This window comes from Trichinella spiralis (genome assembly GCF_000181795.1).
Source record: "Trichinella spiralis strain ISS 195 chromosome Unknown Scfld5, whole genome shotgun sequence".
NCBI lineage: Eukaryota > Metazoa > Nematoda > Enoplea > Trichinellida > Trichinellidae > Trichinella > Trichinella spiralis.
The window spans coordinates 817,349-839,029 of NW_003526944.1; the positions used below are offsets into that span (position 1 = coordinate 817,349).

The 21,681-nt window shown below is 33.8% G+C and overlaps 4 protein-coding genes across 4 annotated transcripts; 1 reads left to right on the forward strand and 3 right to left on the reverse strand.

Moving 5' to 3' along the window:
- Positions 1–241: 241 nt before the first annotated feature.
- Tsp_03860 (transporter, cation channel family) lies at positions 242–9,490 on the reverse strand. The gene is made up of 21 exons (XM_003374618.1): positions 9,458–9,490; positions 9,326–9,402; positions 7,590–7,833; positions 7,318–7,531; positions 6,788–7,259; positions 5,485–5,608; positions 4,812–5,123; positions 4,570–4,749; positions 4,437–4,512; positions 4,249–4,376; positions 3,990–4,087; positions 3,602–3,930; positions 3,280–3,485; positions 3,051–3,178; positions 2,692–2,767; positions 2,497–2,625; positions 2,143–2,391; positions 1,784–2,076; positions 1,514–1,701; positions 829–892; positions 242–683 (listed from the first exon to the last, which is right to left on the reverse strand). The coding sequence occupies exons 1-21, from the start codon at positions 9,488–9,490 to the stop codon at positions 242–244; spliced, it is 4,062 nt and encodes a 1,353-aa protein (XP_003374666.1).
- Positions 9,491–13,332: 3,842 nt separating this feature from the next.
- Positions 13,333–14,774, reverse strand: Tsp_03861 (transporter, major facilitator family). Its single transcript, XM_003374619.1, has 3 exons — positions 14,567–14,774; positions 14,361–14,501; positions 13,333–14,294 (listed from the first exon to the last, which is right to left on the reverse strand). Exons 1-3 carry the CDS (start codon positions 14,772–14,774, stop codon positions 13,333–13,335), a joined length of 1,311 nt encoding a protein of 436 aa, XP_003374667.1.
- A 3,430-nt stretch (positions 14,775–18,204) lies between these two features.
- Positions 18,205–19,592, forward strand: Tsp_03862 (hypothetical protein). The gene is made up of 4 exons (XM_003374620.1): positions 18,205–18,289; positions 18,397–18,619; positions 18,677–18,792; positions 19,540–19,592. Exons 1-4 carry the CDS (start codon positions 18,205–18,207, stop codon positions 19,590–19,592), a joined length of 477 nt encoding a protein of 158 aa, XP_003374668.1.
- A 91-nt stretch (positions 19,593–19,683) lies between these two features.
- Tsp_03863a (SPARC(Osteonectin)) lies at positions 19,684–20,765 on the reverse strand (the record flags this gene model as incomplete). The annotated part of the gene is made up of 5 exons (XM_003374621.1): positions 19,684–19,986; positions 20,055–20,122; positions 20,220–20,358; positions 20,426–20,571; positions 20,630–20,765. Coding segments are annotated over 5 exons (792 nt in total), but the record flags the coding sequence as incomplete, so codon positions are not given.
- Between the last annotated feature and the right edge of the window lie 916 nt (positions 20,766–21,681).

The window sequence follows — 21,681 nt, forward strand, 5'->3', positions numbered from 1 at the left end:
TTTCCTATTATTCATTATCTGCATCTACAAATGGAGAGATGGATAAATAGAATGAGAATACAAGCAACAAATAGGAGGAGATATGTGTGTGTGTGTTCGTCATCTTCTTCTTTTTGCTGCTTGTATCTTGTTTTTCATTTTGTGTATTGCTTTGTTGTTTTGTTGTTGCTCTTTGTTTAAAATTGATCGGTTTTGTTGTATTATTTTTCTTTTATTACTTTTCTAATCAGGAGAGAAGAAGCTAAACACGGGCGGTGGTCGAACTGTGAGTCTGGTCATCACTGCCACCGTCATTAGCCGATCGAACGTTTATAATTAGTGAATTTCCTCGACGTGGCGGAAATTGTCGTTCAGGAGACCCACGTTGACTGCTTGAAGGACTGATGCCGAAAGCCATTTCTGTTTGCCAGCGAGCATTGTGACGACGCAGACGTGGACCTGGCGTCTGGCTGTGACAAGAAGATTTCGCGCATGCTCTGGCACTGCTGACATCCTCCGTGGATACTGTAAGTCGTTCTGCATTCGGCGATGCGCTAGCATTGGAACTGGTCGAAGGCGGCTGAACTTGGAACACAAATTCCGGCATCACTTTCGCAATTAGCTGTTCAATCAACGCTAGCCGTCCGTTGTACTGGTCCAATCGTTCTTGCAACTTTCGAATGTGTTCGTTGGTTGCCGATATTCTGAAAAATTGAAAGCAATTGTGTATTATTATTTTTTTTGTTCATTTCATCAATTTTTTAAAATTATTATTATTACTTGTCCGTGAGATCGTGCAAAGCTGCCTTCGGTGTGGAACTCATCTCTTGCCGTCTACGTTCGAATAACTCTTCCATGCACTGGTTTTCAAAGTCGTGCACTTTTGCCACGTCGGACTCGTTGAGGAACAATTCTGAAATACGTACAGCTTTTAATTGTTTATTCCTCTATTCAGCATTGTTTCACTTTGTAACAGATGTTCAACAATGGTGGTGCATTGTTTTTCTCTCCTTCTTTCTCTTCTCCTTTTAATTATTACAAAATAAATATGAAAAAAAATATATAGATAGATATAAGTAAGCACTTGTCAAACAAGCTACATACGACAATGTATTTGTCATTTTGAAATACTTTATCACCCTGTGGATAGATAATATGCTTTGTTGAATGAAAAGCTAACCACTTTTGTTTTGAAATTTTAGAAGAAGTTCATGCCACTGAAGTGGAGATTTTTAAATTATCTTCTTTATGTGAGGTAATGTATTGTTTTCTATATTAATTTTGAATAATTAGGGTTATTTTTCGAAATGATTAATGTTCTAAAAATTTAGTGAAAATTATCATCACTTGACTGCTGTTTTCAATAAGTTGTCCAAGCAGCTGTGATCAATAATGGAATGAACAAAAGCGGACATTGTACATAAAGTAATTTTTCACCTATGTCATGGGCTATAAAACTGAACATCGAAAACCTACGTCTTGATTCCCCGTAAGAAGAAGATGTGGTCACATTTGGAAAGAGAAAGTCACTTACTGAGGGACATGTCGGTACGGTGAGCTTTGCTGCGTCGTCTGCACAAAAACTGAGCCAGCAAATAGAGGTGGACAATTATAACAAACGGTGGAGGCAAAAATGGTTGCTTTTCATAGTCCATCACTTGTTCAAATTTCTGAAATCTCCATATCAAATGTGAATGGGCGCTAATTGTGACGAAGACGAAGCTGAAACAAAGAATGCAAGTTGTGCATCATAAGATCACGTTTTTGTTGGCGGTGATTTTAATGATCACTTGAAATCGCTTACTTGAAGGCTGCAATCATCATGTTGAGGAAGACGATGATGGACAGCAGCAGATAAACGGTCATGAAAAGTGGTGAAAGCCAATAGAAGAAGACACAGTTTTCATTCTCATCTCCGCATGTGTCGATCTCGTCCGCGTATACTTCACCGTAAAGCATGAAATACGGTTTGTAAACTATATCACGTATCAATTTCCAATCCCATTCTTCGTTTGGAAAAGTGAGCGACTGTCGAAATACGCCAAATGAAATGAGCAGTACAAACAATATAGTGCACAGTAGCACCATTTTTGACACCTTTAAAATGAAGAAATTTGCCAGTGCTATTAGCTAACATAAAATATCATAATTCCAACATCTTACCATCTTCCCGTATATGGTTATGTAAGGTCCAAGTTTGGAACTGACCGTCAACACGGTCAACATGCGAAGGTAGTAAAAAACGATTATGCATTTTAGGATCACTCTGCCAAGGTCCAACGTATTTGAATGAACACGAAGACCAAAGCCAATGAAGAAAATCAAACTGGCAAATAGACTAGCTCGATCCCACTGCCTACGAGAATAGACTGTCCATTTTGAACGTAAATCTTTGGCATCAACCATCAGCAGCTGAGCAAGTAAGTGAAAAAGAAAAAAAAATAAGTATATTTTTCATTGATTCGTTTTCTTAGCACATATGTGCAGTTAGTAAGTAATTAGTAGTAGTAGTAGTACCTTACGAATGAGTTCGGTAAAAAATCCAACAACGAACATCAAGATGTAATATTCTGCCCACGAAGGCTCTTTAGTTGGTTTCACCAGCACAATGCATGTGAACAGGGCAAGAAAGAAAAGATAACCAAGCTTAAATTCAAACAACATGCAGTGTAAAATTCAACTTTTTCCAAATTTACAATCAATCAACCTTACCGTCCACGACCAAAATGCAGTAATTGGTGCTGCATAAAATTCACGAATTTTCTTACTCACGGATAAATTCTGTCGACTGAAATATGTCCGGTTAAGTTTTGATTTATTTAAATAAATTAAATAAATGAAATATTCATTCAATTAATATAATTTAATATAGTATATACCCTCACTCATGGATCATGTCATTGAAAAGATAGAATTATTCTCTAAAAATTTGACATCACGAGTTGTTCAATTTATTACCTTAAAGTTTCTCAAATTTAAAATCGCCAACAACGGCGAACACAGATAATAAACAAAAGATCTAGTGGATTAGATTAGATTAGATTAGTTAAATAATCTGTTCCATAACTTACTTCAGATTGGCTAATTTTAGACTGTAAAGAGCAGTGCCACGTGGAGACAGATTCGGCATGGATGATGCGGCATCGTTTAGAAATTCCAATGGATCATTAGTCGGTGAAATTTTTGCAAAATAGCCATTCTGAAGCGTTGTACTTCGGTGCTTTTTTTGTAGCTGTTCTGCCTGTTTGATTATAGAAGAAACGTGTAGCGATGAAGAGTTATAAATAATTTTCCAATTACCGACTGCATGTCAGGATAATGCAGCGACGGAATGTAATGGGACACTTTGCGCTTTCGCTTCATCGGTGAGCGTGGTGCATTTTCAGTTTGCTGTTCGAAATTGTTTTCTGTCTCTTCACCCAGGACAACTGCACAACAAGCATCATCTTCGCTGTCAGAGTCGGAAGATTCAGAATCGGATGTCATCTCACCAACGTCACAATGTTCTGAAGAGAAAAACAATGAAAAAAAGCAAGCTTTCTTTATACAGGCAGGTATCATTATTGTTATATATATTGTTTTGGGCGGGGGGGGCAACATTTCTGCGCGAACTTTTTTTTACCTTGGTATTCAGCTGCTGTTTGGGCTTGAAGGAGAAGTTCTTCTTTCGTTTTGAAAGGAATTGTAAAAATCAGAGGCGGTACAAGTACGCCAAGCAAAACTTTTATGTTGACATTTTTCCGGATCCGCATCCCGCCCAACCACAAATCGGCTAGCAATAGCTGACAGGAAGGATGCGCGATGAATTCTTTGTTGTTCGCCAGAGCTGCCAACGAGATGCAGTTCTTTTTACCCCAATTTTTCAGCTCGTACGTCAAAAGTTGCATAGTGTTGAAATCGTCATTTCTGTAGCACTGATCGAGCAGTTCACAGGACAGCTTGCGAAATTCCCTGAAACAAATTCGCGAAATTTACTCAAAGCCAAAAGCAAACAAAGTCGTCGAAATTACTCTGCGTTGCTTCTCAAGCTGTCACAAATTTCCATCTCCAATGCGTCATCTTTTGCCTCCTTTGCCATGGCTTTGAATAATTTATGACCAATCAATGCCTAAATTAAGCTCCACATCAGCTTACGCCAACAATTGACAAACAAACTATATTTTTTTAGTTTTCTGATTCATTTTTTGCTAATTTTATAATATCAAATTAAAAAATTAACTGATAAGTGGAATGGAATGCATATTTATTTCAATGTGATAAAAAGGAAACCTTTGCAAGAAGTTCATCTCCATTTTGCCACATTGATAATGCCATTTCCAGTCGATTCGTTAATACTGCCCAAATGAAGAGATCATGGAAAGGGTTTTGAAAAAAATAAGAACCAACTTTAACAGGACCTGTAAAAAAATTGTAATGGTTTTCAAACCGTTATTCTGTGATCACATTTTACTACTCACTGTTTTCTTTTTGGTCATTTCCATTAGGTTTCGGTGCATCCTTACCCGGATGCTGTGGCAAATGTGTCCAATCACCCTGTTTGATAATAGAAAGTTACATTCGAAATGGCGTTTCAAATTATTATTAACTTACTCGAACATATTGTTTGTATTTCAAACGAAATTCTCTTCGGCGGTAATTAGCCCGAAAGCCTCCCCCTACTAGCGTTTCTATGAGCAAACCAATATCAGGCAAGCGAAAGTATTTGCAACGGTCGCCTTCCTTTGCCACATCTTGCATCAATGCAGCAAGTGTATTGGGAGGACCTTTGTCCTGAAACGATTTATCATTAATAGAAGATCATTTCTACTTTCTGTAAAATAATATATAATCACTGTATTGTAGAGTTCTTCGAGACGGTCTGGCGTCAAAAAAGCATCGACAGCAACTCCATGCTGTAGCAACAATTTCACGAAATCCGTATGATCGTACATCAGTGCTTGCATCATTACCGAATGCAAAGCACTTTCTTCCCAATCGCCTCCACGTTCCAATATTTCACGAAGCATATCTTCACGATTCCAGGTAAGCAGCAAACTTAGTCTGTCGATAGATGTTGAATTTCTGCCTGTCAGCAACGCGTTCAAAATTTTACAATCCAATTGTTGATCATCATTCTGCACTGACATTCCATCGAATACAGTTAACTATAATCAAGCGGAAATATAATAGATTCCTTTCGCCTAAGAAATTAGAACAACATTTTCAAATAAGCTCATGGAAACTTGACTACGGTTAATGAGGAGGCTGTTGTGAAAAATTATCTTCCCATTAAGAATGCAGTGAACAACTTTTATTATTTGAAATATGATGTAATGAAATGTAAAAAATTATTATTAGCGTGTTTACATGTTTGTTATCTGCAAGTCATTGGGAGTGCACATTAACTGAATTTTTGAACGTTCTATCTCAAATGCAGTTTTAATTATGAATAATTAATTATCAAACACAAAACAGTGGCACAATTATTATTATTATAACAGTAGAATATGTGAGATTTGTAATTACCAAATTACGGTGTTCTAGGCAGGCGACCAAACATGATGCCCACCATGTGATTTCTCCTTTCTCCAAGTCTAATTTCTCTTTTATTTTGTCGCATAGCAGTTTTTTCAAATTTTCATCTTTCAGTCTGAAAAAATACATATAATGAAATTAGAAGGAAAAGAATAAGGAAAACGATTTTCTATGAAATGTTTTGAAGTGGTGATTATTTGAAATAGAAAATGAATGGAAGTAAGAAATTTTGTTCAAACTATTCTGCTTGATTTTCCACTAACAAAGAAATCTGCTGATTGAATTAATAATGAATGAATGACACGAGAACGTGTATTGCAATCTGTTCCCTTTAGGAAACGAGCACTGAATGCTTTGCCTCTGCGCATTTTGCAGAAATGTTGGAGCATCTTGTTGGCAATCACATTTGCTTTACGTATACCTCACATAGATATATAGATAACTGATTCAAAATTAAATTCAACATTTGTCTATCAGCGAACATGACACTCAATAATAGTTATAACGTGTTTTGTTCGATAGAATTTCGAAATTCCTCTTACTCGTATTCATAAAGGAATTTTTTTCATTCACTTACGCCCCAAATAGTTCATATGTATAGATTTCTGCAAAATGATAGTCGCTTCAAAAATTTTCAATACATTTATATATAATAACTGTGAGTGGACGGGCATTTTACTTGCTACCAGAGTTGTGTATCTCTTTTCTCTGTTTCAGCAAAGTTTTAATTTGACTTTTGAACATCTCTAATTCAATATTTCAAAATAAATGTCTGCTGCAGCTGTTAAAATGAAAAGCAAAATGCGTGACCATTTTCTAAGCGTCAGTGCATTTCCTTTCAACCAACAATGTGTCCAACTTGGCGCGGTAATCGATAGTTTTATAAAACCATTCGAAACATTTAAATGGAAAAAATGGATTAAGTATTTCGTTTAAAATATGAAAGTGAAGAAAATTATATATGCATAAATGAAATTATTGTGAAATTATGTTTCGAAACACGTTCATCAGTTTTCATTTCTGAAAACTGATAAAAAAAGGAAGATATTGATCAGACGAACCGTTGTTATTATATAAGACGATTATTATCACTCTGTGATTATGATTATGATGTTGATTGGAATATAAATTTCATTTACAAATTAATCAGGAAACATGAAACAGTTAAATTAACGTTAAACGAAAGTGTTTTTTTTTGTGATAAAAATTAAACTGCTTTCTTCCGTTATTAGCACTTAAATATTGGATTGAAAAACATTATTATTGTCAAATAGGATCAAGAAACAATATATACCTAGATTCTGTAGCCATTTCAACCGCATAAGCGAGTATATCAGCTCCACGACCGCTGTTTTTGCAAACGACCACAGGTACGGGTGGTGAGGAGCAAACAAAATTAACCGCTGAATGTAGTGCCAGTCTTCCACCTCCCAATACTAGGCAAACGATGGGTATTAGGCGTTGACTCGTATCCATAGATTTTTGCTTCAGAAACGTTTCGAAATGCCGTCGAACGGTCATTTCAGCTCCCGACCGTCCAACGGTTCCGTTGTCGACCATCAGAAAACACGTGTGCCCTTCACACAGAGAAACGAATCTTGATCGTTGGGATTCAAATGGATAATAGTTGACGCATTTATTTTGACCTATTAGCTGCTCAGATTGTCTCACCATACCCCATGGTGCTATACCGATCAGTGCAAATTGTTGTTTCTTCTTGGTTGATGTGCATTCAGTAAGAGCAGCGGCAACGTGTTTCACCACACCTACAAGGCATTTTTAGCATAAAAACTTTAAAAACCTGGTTTTTCTTCTATAATATACCAACACGAAGTCCACTGGTAATTATCCAAGCAGATGTATTTTTGGCCACTTTGAGTAGACCATTTTTAAATTCTTGCCACAGGGCAGGATTAAGTTCGAAATCATTGCCTCCACCGTATATTGTGATTACCAATTTCGGCGGTTCCAAACCCCAGACATGAACCAGCAGTTGCCACATATCTTGTGGATCCACTGTGAAGTCCATTCTGATGTACTGCAGATGAAAAGAAAATTTGTATTAATAAGCAATTTGAGTTTGCTTGTCCACTTACAAGACTTTTCCATGGTCGCGAGACTCCTTGAAATCTTAATGTACCATAAGCATCAGTGGAAAATGTCGACGTGCACTCAGCCACTGACCATCTGTTTCCTTCCTTCTGCGCAGCTGAATCTTTTTCTTCTTCAAAGTAGTAATGACTGGCAAAATATCGGCCGCATCCGCATCTAAATACAATAATAACCGCTATTAAAATGATAATATTGTTTATGAAATGTGGTGTACTGTAGTGTTTATCTCTAAAGATATGAAAAATTAGTACAGTGAGATAGAGATTATGGTGGATCAAAAAAGTTTTGTCATCTGTGCTCTTACGTACAGCAGCATTGTTCAAACAATGGATGGAAGTTTCTAGGCAAGCAATAAATCCAAACTGCGAAAATAGCAGTTGCTCGTTTCTATACTTCAAGCGTGTGATTGAAGTGAATTGGTCTGATCGATTTGCTGATTTAAGAATGTTACCTAGTTTCTTAAGCGAAAAAAATGCAGAAATTCCAGAAAAATGTAAACTTTATTATTCTTCGCTTATTGGAAGGAAAAAGTTTGCGGCAACGCCTAACTCATCATCACCGGCAACATAGCACGTCATTGTAACATTATCCTCATTTTTATATTACTTCAAGAAAGTCATTTTCTTGGAAAAATTTACTGCTTATTCATCATTTGTTATTTATATTTTTGAATTGAATTGAATCAGTCGTCAATTTTCCCATTCACACAACATGTTACTGTAACTGTTCATATGAAAATTCCACATGCAAAAATTCGGCATATTGAAAAAGAAACCAGCTTGTTCATTATCTGTATTTACATTAGCAATGTTTACACAGTGCTTAGGATCATTTTCACTTTATAGAATGCTATCAGAATGGAATTTTTGTAATTATTAATCAATTAATATAATCTACCAACTTTACAACATATAAAATAAATGGAAATTTCGCGACTTAAGCTGTGCAACTGCCGTTTTCCTATTCATATCAGCTGCCGATGATAACTTTCAACATCATCATCACCATCACAATCAGGGTCACTTTGTAACGTTTCAATTATTTTCATCATAACATTTTATACTAGCAGCGTGTGATTATGACCTGAAAAGTTATATGAATGGGACAATTGCCGTATAGAGCGTCGAGTAAACTATTGTGAAAATGGTAATGAGCAGATTTTAGCGCTTCACCAGTTGCAGTGCATAAAACGGACATGATTGACTTTGAATACAATGCTTCCCATGTTGTCCAATCGGTCCATCTATCAACGCTTGAATGCTTACATGAATTTTGACGCGTCTGTTCATCGCGTTTCAGTTGAAGCCGCTATTAGTCATAAAATCATTGTCAATAAAAGCTCGCCGCCCAAGTTTGAAATTTATTTAAAACTTAACTTTTTTGAGAATAAGAGCCTTTCAACTTTTGGATATACATAAACCCATATTTCCTTATATCTAGGGAAGTTTTAGTAACCACGCGTCAGCTGTGCTTTGGCAACAAACAAAGCAGCTCCTGAGAATAATAATAATCCCCCAAAAGAATGATTGATTAAATGTGAACTTGATCAATAATTACCAATGATAACGGGTAATTTCACTTTCACAAGTAAAAATACTATACACACTGGAATATTCGAAAAGTAAATTTCAAAATGAAGAAAAAGTAACTAACTACCATAATGAAATATACACAACAGTTATTCATCACGTCGAAGAATATAAAAATAAATCTGGCTTACTTTTCAGAATCAGTAGAAACTGGTAATATTTTAAAGCATTCTCGTTTCAAAAACCGTTCTCGAATCCACTCATTTACCTGAAGATAGAGTTTAAAATTGCAACTGTATATCTGATCAAGGTGATCCGCTTACTTGATTAGCAGCTTTCTGCCGGCGTGAAATCATACTTTGGCGAATTTTCAACCATAGTAATCAAATAAATTTACGTTCGTTGAAATGGCGTTATTTTCGGTGAATTTCAACAGTCGTACAGGCTTGTATCATTTTGTTTTCAAATTTTGAAACACAAATCCCAATGCTTGCAGACAAATTGTTACAGTATGTGTAATGATTATTAAGATTGATGAGATTGTCAACAATTCCAGCAATCGTGCAGTTTGGATAAATTTTATTCCAATGTGAATTATTCTCTGAAATGAGGAAATTTATTTTTTTATTATTATTATTTTTGTTTCAATAATTTTAATTTGTTTAATTTTGAAATTATTTGTCAGTTCTAGTTTTACGTGCTTATTGTCGAACGCTTCGAGAACGCATCAGACTTTGAACATCATCAGCGTAGGGTTTGTTTGTAATGAGCTTAACAATCAAAGGCAATACGTCATTATTGAATTTAAGTTGCTTGTAACTTACGTCATTTCATTTATTTTTTGATAATATAGTACAGTTTGTTGGTAGCTTCAAGCAGCTGCGCTTGTAGTTTAAAGTGAACAAACAGTCATCCCATCTGAACAATCAATAACAGTGATTTAGCAAGTATAATGGTGAAGCTTTGATTGCAGAACCGTATTTCTGATGTTTCTTCAATTTTTGCCTAGCCTGTGGAAAAATAACAAATGAAATTCAAACACACCTGACTAATCGGTAGTGAAAAGCAAGTTTTAAGCGCACAACAGAATTGCTATCAATGAGTGACATGTGAGGACGCGTTTATGATATAATAAATTGAAATTATCGAGAGAGAATTTGCTGCTTAAAATCATAAACTGGTTTCAAAAGTTGAAATATTTTCTACAATTTATTAATAATTTATTATTTTTTTGTCTACGAAAAGTGAGCAATTTCATTTCATTCATTTTTATTCATCAGTATGTAAATTTGAGTTGATTTCGTCTGATTTGAGCAACTTCGAAAGCAGGAAATTGAGAAATGATTATCGAATTGTTTGCTTGAAATGAGTACAACTAATTTGGTTGAACAAAAGGCCAATTTTACAAACGCTAAATTGAATATGAAAATTTTCCGTGAGCATTTTATACATCGCTTTACATTGAAACGCTTTTTGAAATTTTTCTTTTTTTGCATTTTCACATATTTCAATAGCAAAATGTGCAACGGACAAACCAGTGTGCGAGGAGGGAGGGGGGAGGGTCAGACAATGGCTTGTTCAAGCTAATTTGAAACAGTTTTCCTATCAAACAGCACTGCTAGTTGTTTCTTTTTTTGGATATTTTTTTCTGTGAACGGAAAAAATGTTTCAATTGAAATTCAAGGAAGGAAAAGATGTTCAGAGATGATTTGTGAAATATCCAGTGCAAAATTGCAGCTGCAGCTAAGAGCTGATTCTTTTATGCAATCTTGCTTGCAGTTATAGTTTTAAGCAGAGAGAAAAATATAAATAAAACATTAAATCGTGTTTTTGTTTGATGGAGTGTAAAAAAAGAAAAGCATTATTTAAGTAAGGTATTATTCGAACCGGGTATTTGCTTCAAATGAGAAGCTCGCTAGTGTGAAAGTGTAAAAGTTGAAGCTTTATTTTCTTATACGACTAGTTTTTTTCTTTTTTCAACCATATCACTGAAGCGTATGTGGAAAATTCAAATTCAACGTATAATTAATTGAGCATCTTGTATTTTCTTGTAATTAAGCTTCTTTTCTCTGTTCTGTGGTGATACTTTGTTCTCTCCTCTTCTTTTTCTTCTTTTTACAACAACAATTTATTACTATTTTGTTGTTGTTGTTGTTTTTTGTAAATTGCTTAATTTATTACCTATTATAAATAGAAAAATGGAGAATTTTTCAAAAATTTCGAAATTAAAAATAGCCAGGTGCAAATGATTTCTTTTGATTATTGTTTTCAAGTGTTCAATTTAATTTGATAATTCGAAAAGTGATCGATCTTTCAATGGACACAATTTGACAGTTCAATTTAATGTATTTGCTTGTTGCTTGTGTTGTTGTTGTTGTTGACATGAGATTTTATTAGCAGATAAGAGTCGGGGGGAGAAAATTAACTTTAAATGATCCACTTTGTTGATAGCAGTTCAAAATGTGATCCTTGTAACATTTTACGCACAATGACAGTTTTTTTCTTGATTTATTGGTCAATTAATCGACTTGTTGTCAGACTTTATCTATTTCTTTTATTATCAACATTGGAGAAAATAATAATTTTAAATCTGCCATTCATTGCCACAAATGAAATTACGTAACTAACTGTTGATAAGTGAAATTATTTGCGCCGAAAATGGAGCTTATTTTGTTCTCTTTTATTTTATTTTCTAATATTTTTAATTACCAGGAATAAATCTGATCACTTTTCAATTTTCATAGTTTTGAACTGTTTGATTATGTAGAAATATTATACTAAATATGTATGTGTGTGTGTTTGTAGATATATAAGTGTACATGCATGCAGTGCTGCTCATTTTAATTGCATTAATGTAAATCAATGAAAAATACATACCTTCAGCTTTATCGATAAGAGAGGAAGAGAAAGATTGATATAAATAGAATTTTTGACCACTAACGTCGAAATCGTTTATAATATAAGAAAGAGTTGGCTGTGTGTGTGTGCGTGAAATGCAGAACAAAAAATGCTGTCTTATTATTTAGTGAAATAATCTCCTAAGAGTACAGTGACTGTGTAGTCTGAAATTCATTGGTCAATTGGTGAGTAGGAGTAGGTAGCATGATTTGAACAACTGGTTCTATATTGTGTACAGTTTGTCAAAAATGCGCAAGCAAATAGGTGAATATATTGGCACCAGATTTGATTGCGGAACAGATACATTTCCTTTCTATCATCTCATTTAAAGAAGCTACTTAATTATTCTGGGTTCAGTTCACATGGAGGTTAAAAAAATAATTTCAAGCAAAAAAAATCTAGCATCTTTTTCCTTGTTTCAATTAATTAAAAGTTGTAATTTTTAAATGTTCACATTTTGTTTGTTGTCTAAGATTTGCCTTTTTTTTCAATTTAATGACGTAAATACTGTCAGATTGTTGATGTAGTATGAAAAACGGTTGATGTATTCAAGAAATTTTAATAGAATGAAATAGAATTTCAATGCGTCAAAAATTGCAATAGCTTGTAGAAGAATATTCAGAAAATTAATTTGAACGAAGAAAAAATTTCTGCAACTGTTGATTCTTACGATATTGCATTTTTCTAATCGGCATCAGCCAAGACCAAAATAGTCAATTTATTTATTTGCTATCTGTATTTGTATATTTTCATGTTCACAAGCAAATATATGATGTTTTTGAAGATTTTATTTATCAAACAAAAAATTATCACAAATAACAGTTTAATTTCAGTTTCATTGCTGTAATTTACTTCTTCTCTTCTGAGCTCTGTTTTTGGCTTGTAGCGTAACTGAATTATGAGACAACAATAACGATAAGAAGTTGATTATCAATAGCAGATGAATTGAATGATCATTTATATATTGAATATCAGTTATTGAATGTTTGTTATCTCGTCATGTTATTTACATTTCGAATTGGGAGATAACAATATTGAGTTTGCTGAAGCAGTTAGCAAACGAGTAAGTGCCTGACCTGAAAGTGATGCCTGTACACAATGATGCGGTTGCACAACGAGTTATTTCAATGTTGCATTTTCGTGTTAGCAATATTTTTACTTGTTCAGCAGAATAATGCCAACATTTCATTGCCTAAATTTCATTATTTTGATCACGAATGTGCTGCAATTGAGCGCAGTTAAGTAGTGTGGATTTTGTTCGAAATTATTTTAAAACGATCAAAAAAAACATAATTTGCCATCACGAAGCATCAACAACAACATTTCCATTTGGCAATGTGCGTAACAAGTGCGACAACGGCCAGTGATATGGGAGAAGCAGTATGGTCGAGGCGAACAGTAAAATTCCGCCCGTGATGAAGGAGAAGAAGAAATTTCCATGCAACGAGTCGGCAAGCAGCCCACTCAACACGGGAACCACCATCCCGCTGAGTCCACGAACAAACAACTCAAAACCGTATACGAAATTCAATCTATCCAAACCGACCAGTCGGAGAACAACAACTGGCGCTAAAGCGGTTGCCATGCCTATGGACAGTCCACTGACTGAAACGTAGCACAAGTAAGTGATGTATGTTCCTTTCCAACTGATCGCCGTGCGTGCCGCGGCCAAAGCTAAGCTGGCCACATTGTAACTGAATACTGGATCGAATTTGAATTTGCCCACCAATCCGCTTGAAAGTAGTCTACCGGCAACGGCAAAAATTGCCTGCACTGAGATGATCATTGCAATTTGATCACCGTTGAACATTTCCATGTCCAGACGAACTGGCAGTATTTCGAAAACGTAACATCCCAGATGCCACAAGAGGCTGCTGAACAGAAATACAAATACCACAGCTTTGGAAAGCAGGGACGAGCTTGTATTTGCGTTTTCTGAAATTGAGTTTTTTTTGGGTTGGTCAGCCGCATTGACGACAGCATTGTCGGTTAATAGATTTTCTTCTTCAACAGTTACCATCGGTCGACTGTTCGACGATAAAAGCATTCCAAAAATCAATAGCTGAGCAGTCATGCAAGCGATCACTGAAAATGTGATTTGCCATGGATTAGTATCCAAAATGGCGTCGAAGAGAAATGGAAAAACTGCGGCTCCCAACGCACCACCTACCATTGCTACAGTGGTCATTAAATAGCGATGCTTTTTAAAGTGAAAACTTACGACTGTTATCATTGGCACTGACATAATGCCAAAACCAAGTCCTGAAATTGCAAACTTTTTTTTTGATTATTACAATTCAACTTTTCCTTTTTACAACAGTCACACACCTGCTATTGCAGAGGTAACGTTGAAATAAATTAATTTCGACGCGAACGCACAAGTGATAAATCCCAACGTAACAGTGGCAGCTCCAAACATGAGTACTTTTCGAGCACCGAATTTTTTTGTCAAAAACGTCGATACGGGTCCTAGATGTGTTAATTTGTTGTTTGTCGAAATTCAATTAAAGAAAAATGAAAGCATTTCTAATTACCGAGAATTTCAGCGCATCCGTGCATGACAGCGTGCGATACGCATGCTTCGGCAATTGTAGATTTGAAGTAGTTTTTGATGTAAGGCGGAAAAACATCCTGAGCTTGAATCACTCCTTCGGCGATCATTTGGCACATGAAGCCGGAAATGACGATGACGATGCTTTGTACGTTGGAAAGTGGGTTTGTGTTTTTTTGTTCACTGTCCATTTTTTAAATATTATTCATGAAATGAAGTAAGTCCACAATAGAATGGGGTAAAGAAGGCAATTTTTTCAACCATCAGCACAGCAGTTGTGTTCAGTCAACAGTTCTACAATCTGAATGAAGTAAGTGTAAAATTGATTTGATGTAATCGTTTAATTCAAATAACGCGGGCAAACAATTTCAAGATAAATATGAGCAATAAGCGTAGTAGTTAGTTGTTCTGCATTTATATACTGTTGCTAATTTTTACCGGTTATATATGTATTCTTTGAAATACATTTTTGCAACTGATCCGACAAATAATAAGAGAAACGGTGATTGTGAAATTGATTAATTACATTAATTATATTATCAATGTTTGTCTTAGTTTTATTGCATACCTATGAACAGAATTTGAACGACTAACAGCAGCACCAGCAGTAGTAGTAGTAGTAGTAGTGGTGGTGGTGGTGGTGGTGGTGAAACTTTTCATTAGACGCTGAAAAATTAGCGTTCCATGTTTACTTGTTTAAATATCATGCGATTGTTGTTGTTGTTGCATCAACTACACACCACACACGTACAGACAAACTACGATGTCAGTTTGTTCAATTTTGTTGGCAGTTTTACATCGTTCATAAAATCACCGGCAATCTCGACGTGAATAAATTTATCACATATTTGGAATGTGAAGAAATTGTCGACACCTAGTCACAGTTCCTTGTTTGCTTTTCCATTGTGCTTGATGGTTTTAAATTTCTTATTCCATTCGTGTAAATAATGTTTTACAACGGCACAATGTAAATGGTTTTTTTTTTAATTTTGATCACATCTTCTGTTACCGTATTCCGATTAAGTTCTTTTTATTATAATATTAACTTGTAGTGAAGAGACAAAAAGCAGAGAATAATAGCTAATGTCATTTTTTTTAACGGATAAATTGTTCTTCGTGAAGAGAGAGATATTTGGTAAAATAAATAGAAGGCAAAAGTTTGTTCAAATTGTGTAGACGTAAAAGAAGTTTATCAAATAGAAAATAAAATCAAATTGTAAAGAGTCGTTCAGAGATGAATTGGTTTCACAAAATTGAAAATCAGTTTTTACGAATCATAATTGAATGATTTGAAAACAAATTGATCTGTCATTTATATAAATAAAATATCAACTTATTCATGAGATATTTAAATTTTTAATTTTGACTTTGAACGATTGTAATAATATAATAATACCAAAATGTCATTCGTGTGTATGTGTGTGCGCAATACTGTAATTGCTTTTTTGCGCTTCTTTACTTCAATATGCGCAAAGGTTGTGTAAAATAAATGCGTAACAGTTGGTTGTTTTCATTCAAAGATGCAGCAGAAAGCAAAGGAAGAAAAAACAGGAAAGAAGCAATGGATGTTTTTCATTCTGTAAAGCACATAAGCAGTTGTTCTCTTATCTTTTATCCAATTAATAATGTTGATTGTTTTATGGCATAGCGTACTGTTGAGCATGTGAAGCATGAAGGGTGTTTGATTTATTTATTATTTTTTGGTGAAAGCAGTATTTTTTGAAAAAAAAGCATTGCTTGGCAGAAAAGAGGAGAAAATAAGACCAACGGTTTGAAAATTAGCATTTTTTAAATACAGCAATTTTTTTTATGAATAATAGATAATCTGCAAAAAGTAAACAGTGCAGAGTAATCAGATTTTCAATAGCGAAATTATTTTATTGAAAATCAAAGTCAACGAAACATGCCATTTTTCAGAGTTTTATTTGTTTCGTACTACTTTCTACTACGTATATTTTTAATTTCTTCAATTCGGTGTTATAACCCAATAATGCTGTGATGATCAATTTTTATGGCGATATTTTCAATTTAATGAAATCATTTCCAGAACGTTGACGACAAATTTCAGCTTATAAAATCGTTTCTTTATCACGTGCATTTTCAAAGTTGAACTATTGTCAACGCTTGAAAAGGAAATTCTAATAATTACATCATATCACCCTAGCCTGTTTGGTTCTTCTTTTGGAAAAGAACCCCTCCCCCTTTTTCTCACGTGAAAAAACAAATTAATTAATTAATTAATTTCAGTTTCAACTTTTACACTTACCTCATTAATTTCATTTGGAAAGACGAAACTTTCGATAAGAAGAAACAACAATACGAAGATATAGGCATAGGCAGAGAAATATAGCAAATATTGATTTTCGACACGTGGTGACAACAATTTAAAAAATTTCTTCGTCAGCTAAGGTTTGGCTATTGGGGTTGAAGTCGCTTCAATTTGGTACTAGCAATGAGGCCAAACATCTCCCAATCTTTGTGAAACAGGTTTCACATGTCACATGTGAAACGTGATAAAGGGAAATAAATTCTTGATCAACTTTAAATCATAAAAGGCTTGAACTGAATAATAATAATAAGAAGAAGAAAACAATATCCCAAAGAAGAATTTTGAAAATGTTTATTTCCACAGCTTTATGTTTTATTTTTAAATTTATTTAAAATTTCAAAACATTCTTTCTCAGCATTCAAACAAACGCATTTGTCACTCCATCGTCCAACTATCAATTATATCAAGCAAATGCTGCTTTGCTTCCGTCTAGATTAGATTGATTCAATGTTTTTATTTGCCTTTTCTTTCAACTTGATCAGCAGTTGCATTTGATCCATTATCATCGAAAAAGATTTCTTTTTTGTAGTAACCTGATCATCATTACTGTTTCATATTTAAATTTATTCATTTGCTTTTCTGTTGTATCATTCATTTTTCAAACAAAAATTGCACAAAGAGGTGCTGACAACGTTATTGTATATATATCAACTGAGGCACCGTGAAACGTTCATCGATCGATTGACCTGAAAATGCCATTTGAGCATGAAAAGTTTGAAAAAAAAGCTATCACACAACTACAATTGCGAAAGCAACTTCAGCTACCAGTGCATATCGACCTTGTATGTTATTTTCTCCTAAATTATGATAAAAATTCATGTCATCATTGATCTATTTACTCTTTAGGTCAGGGTGGAATAAAAGTGATAAAAATTATCAATTGCTAATGGAAATTTTAAATGTAGAAATGTTTTTTTTGTCAGTTTTTTCATAACTTTTGTAAATTAAAGAAAATCATGTTCTATGAATTTTAATTGCACTTTGAAAAAAATTACTCGTTGAATTTCAATAAAAAAAAAACAAAATATTAAAAATACATCACATTTATTAGGCTGAAATATAACGATACTTTGTATTTTTCTTTTTTTAGCTCATCATAATCACGTGGAAAATTATTATAACAGAAACATGTTTTTGTGCAAGCATTTTCTTGTGCAGGCCACTTCTGTACTGGTGTTGTTCGCTTTTGAAATATTAAAATTGCATGGATTTTACAACAAAACATTCATTTATTGACCATTTTATAAAAGGGAATTGTGCTGCTTTTCCAACATTGAAACCAGTTGGCAGCAATGCGTTGGAAAGCATTCGGGTTTGTTATGCTGTTTTTGTGGAATATTTCGACGGAAAAAAGTTTCGGATGTGAAGCTCCTAACAGTATAGACAAGACTATATATCATGAAAATTGCAACTTGAGTAATTTTTCTTTGTCTTTGTGCTATTTCAAAATTCTACTGCTATTTTTCTAATGTTTTTCTGTTTAGAAACACCTGCAATATTTCATATAGAAAAGGTCGTTTCGAGAGATGAAAATGGAAATCTTAGCTATCCTGTGAATGTTGGTGAGAAAATTCTTTACTTCGACATCATTGGACGCAATGAAGGTGAAGAAGTGCATAATTTATTGCTCGACTTGCAGCTTCAACAATATGTTGGCAACGGAGAACGAAACTGTAAATGGAAAACCCTACCGCTGTCACCATTTCTGTATGATTGTCGCACAATTTATACTGTTGGCAAAATTATTTTCTCTTGTAATTTTAGGAAAAACATCAATCCAGGAATAGGTATTACTGTACCTCATGGTGACGTTGCTTTGCCGATTAAATTTAGTCTTCACGGTTTTGGGCCTATAATTTATTTGCTTTCTGACTGGGTAAGTAAGTGTAGGCGTTTTAACTGCTATTCAAACTCTCGTTATAAATAGACTCTACTTGATAAGCATGCAGATAAATAAATGAATATTATTGATTTTCTTTTTTTTCTTTCACTCAACTCATCTATTTAATGAATGTGCACTTTTTATATGAAATATTTTCCATTTTTATAAACAATAATAAATCGTTTCATTTGTATGATAAATTGCTTTTTCTATTATCCATCATTTGAGAGAAATAGCTTCTTATCACGAGTGCAATGAAAATTTACATAATGCACATGCGTACTGATATTGGCGTTGTTTGCTTTTGAAGGGCTTTTACGCGTTGAACATTTTGATAAAAGACGGTCTTGAAAAGGTTTCAACGCCACTTGGCTGCTTGCGGGTGGAATTTCAAATTCGAAAATAAATCTCCTGCTGTTCATTCACTGTTCGTTCCTGTAATATGCTACTCCTTGAGAAGCTTTTCTCATTTTTTCTCGCTTTATTCTATTGTAAGTAAAAGCTATTTTTTCTTTTCTTTTGTATTATTCATTTTTATTGATATGCAAATATATATATATGATGTTTATTTCCTTTTTTCTGAATAGCAAAAGCCAATGAGATTTTAAGTTAAAACACAACTGATTTGAAAACAAAATGTGGCAGGCAATGTGAAATGAAATAACTTTTTCTTTTCCAAAGTGAAATGCAGGCAGTTTAAAAGCTTCTACGAATATTTTTTTTCTGTTTTTTTTGCAAAATGAAGTAGCGTTGTGTGTTGATTTGAAATGGGCGCTTATGGCAACAAATTACCTTTAATAATTAGCATTTTTTTCAGCAGCGTTCAAATATTTCATCTAAAAATTAAAATAATTATTTATCATTGTTGTATATTATTATTTTTATTTATTTAATTACCTTCTTCTAAACCGAGGCATTTTCCCCACTCTTTGAGGGTGATTTTTTCATCTGCATCTGCGTCGCACTGACGTAAGAAAGGCTCTATGCATGATTCGAGTGGAATCACAGGTGCAGTTAAGGGGATCAGTTCGTGATGTGTGACTGCTTTGTCGTGCGGTTTACTGTCCAAATCGCAAAATTTCCAAATTACTGGATAAACATGCTTCAAATGTTCATCTCTTTCAGCATCTTCGATCATTTGTATCCACTGATCACCGTACAGCTCTTGACGTTTTTTCAAATCAAGCATAACCTTAAATTTTATGCTTTGTAATAAAAAGTTTTTATACTTTCAACCGTGCGTGCGTGAATCATATTTACTTGAAACAACCAATCAGCCATACGAGTGGAAAATTGACTAAGGTGATTTTGCGTACATTCTTCCAATTCTAAATTTAGCGAAAAAGAAAAAATGTTTTTTTTTGCTTTTAAAATTAAAGTGTAAACTATATGTGCTTCAGTGAAATTTTTTTTCTTAAAATATACCTTTGCAATGACCAAGATATTGCAAATGTAGATGCTTGTTTTTAGCATTTGAACATTCCGCCATTTCACGTCTGCACATGCATCGTTCACGATAGAGATGGCAAATGCTTTCATACGTGACGTTGTTATTACTACATACCTAAATATAGGGTAGAGTTGAAGTTTGGAAAAAAAATAGATGATTTTATTCAATAAAAAAAAACAACCTTATCCAAAGGGTCTGGTTTAGGATTGGTCGGACATTCGACAGCACACTGACATACGGCTTTTCCTTTGTGGTTCACGTGGCACTCTTTGCCCCAACCGCAAACATGATTCAAACAGGGATTTTGTTCAGTTTCTGCTTCTTCATCTGCATAATTTGCAAATTTCTGTTTCAGTATTTAAATAGAATATGAGTAGAATATTACTGGTTTCATTATCACTGTCGTCGATTGGTGCATTTTTTGCATCTTCATGCTCAATTTCAATGTCGTTGTCCATTTTGTGTAACTGTTGCAGCATTGGCTCCAGTTGATCCCAGTCGTTCTTTTTTCCATGTTTATTCTAAGAGAACAGATAAAAAAAATATTCATATACAGATTTTATTTTTGACTGAATATTCTCAAATACAAACAAATATTAGCAACATTCAAATGAACTTTGTCGGAAAAGTTGATTGATGTTTGGCAAGATATTTTCGTTTAAAAATAGAACTAACTAACTGCTCAATTAAACCGACGTCTGTTTAGCAACAGAGCCCATTCAATCACAGCTTCAACATAAATAAATGTACATGTACGTATATATTCTTTTAGATTTTCTCTAATAATTTCTGCATCGCGTTTCATTTTTTCTTATTGATACACATGTACATATATATATATATATATATATATATATATACATATATAGTTGCTGCATTCAGGTCTGCAATTATAACATTATTGTTCATTAATTATCTGAAATGAGAATTTATTGGAATTCTTTGATTTTTTCATGCTATTCTATTATTCAGTGTCTATTTTGAACAACGCTTGATGAAAAATAATCGATAATTCAATTTTGTGCCCCTACACAATTAGCAACAATAGCAAAATTCACTAGATTCAAGCAGTTGTTTGGTCAGTTATAAAATATTACAAAATTTATCCTTGTTTTTCGCTGATTATTTCAATTTTCCAAACTAAATAATGCAAGAAAATTACTCTGCTATTATTCTCTGCTCTAAATAATGAATGCAACATTCTATATACACGTATAAAGTGATGAATTATGCAAACAATTGAATGATGATAAGCTGAAACAAGAAAGCTATATTTCGATAAATTATTCAACAGAAGAGTTGCATTTATTATTTAAAAGTTAATTTTGAATCGCATATGAAATTCTGTATTGTACATCATAATCGGAATAATGTAAACAGACTTGAGGCAATGGAGGAGAAGTAATTTCATTCATCTTTTAACTAACTTATTCAATC

Coding starts and splice junctions, on each gene's coding strand:
- Tsp_03860 (XM_003374618.1), bottom strand. CDS start 9,490: ATGATTTCACGCCGGCAGAAAGCTGCTAATCAA. Junction 9,403..9,457: donor GGCAGAAAGCTGCTAATCAA/GTAAGCGGATCA, acceptor CTCTATCTTCAG/GTAAATGAGTGGATTCGAGA. Junction 7,260..7,317: donor TACCAGTGGACTTCGTGTTG/GTATATTATAGA, acceptor AATGCCTTGTAG/GTGTGGTGAAACACGTTGCC.
- Tsp_03861 (XM_003374619.1), bottom strand. CDS start 14,774: ATGGACAGTGAACAAAAAAACACAAACCCACTTTCCAACGTACAAAGC. Junction 14,502..14,566: donor CGGATGCGCTGAAATTCTCG/GTAATTAGAAAT, acceptor TAACACATCTAG/GACCCGTATCGACGTTTTTG. Junction 14,295..14,360: donor CGTTACCTCTGCAATAGCAG/GTGTGTGACTGT, acceptor TTGCAATTTCAG/GACTTGGTTTTGGCATTATG.
- Tsp_03862 (XM_003374620.1), top strand. CDS start 18,205: ATGCGTTGGAAAGCATTCGGGTTTGTTATGCTGTTTTTGTGGAATATT. Junction 18,620..18,676: donor CTACCGCTGTCACCATTTCT/GTATGATTGTCG, acceptor TTGTAATTTTAG/GAAAAACATCAATCCAGGAA. Junction 18,793..19,539: donor TTTGCTTTCTGACTGGGTAA/GTAAGTGTAGGC, acceptor TGCAAAATGAAG/TAGCGTTGTGTGTTGATTTG.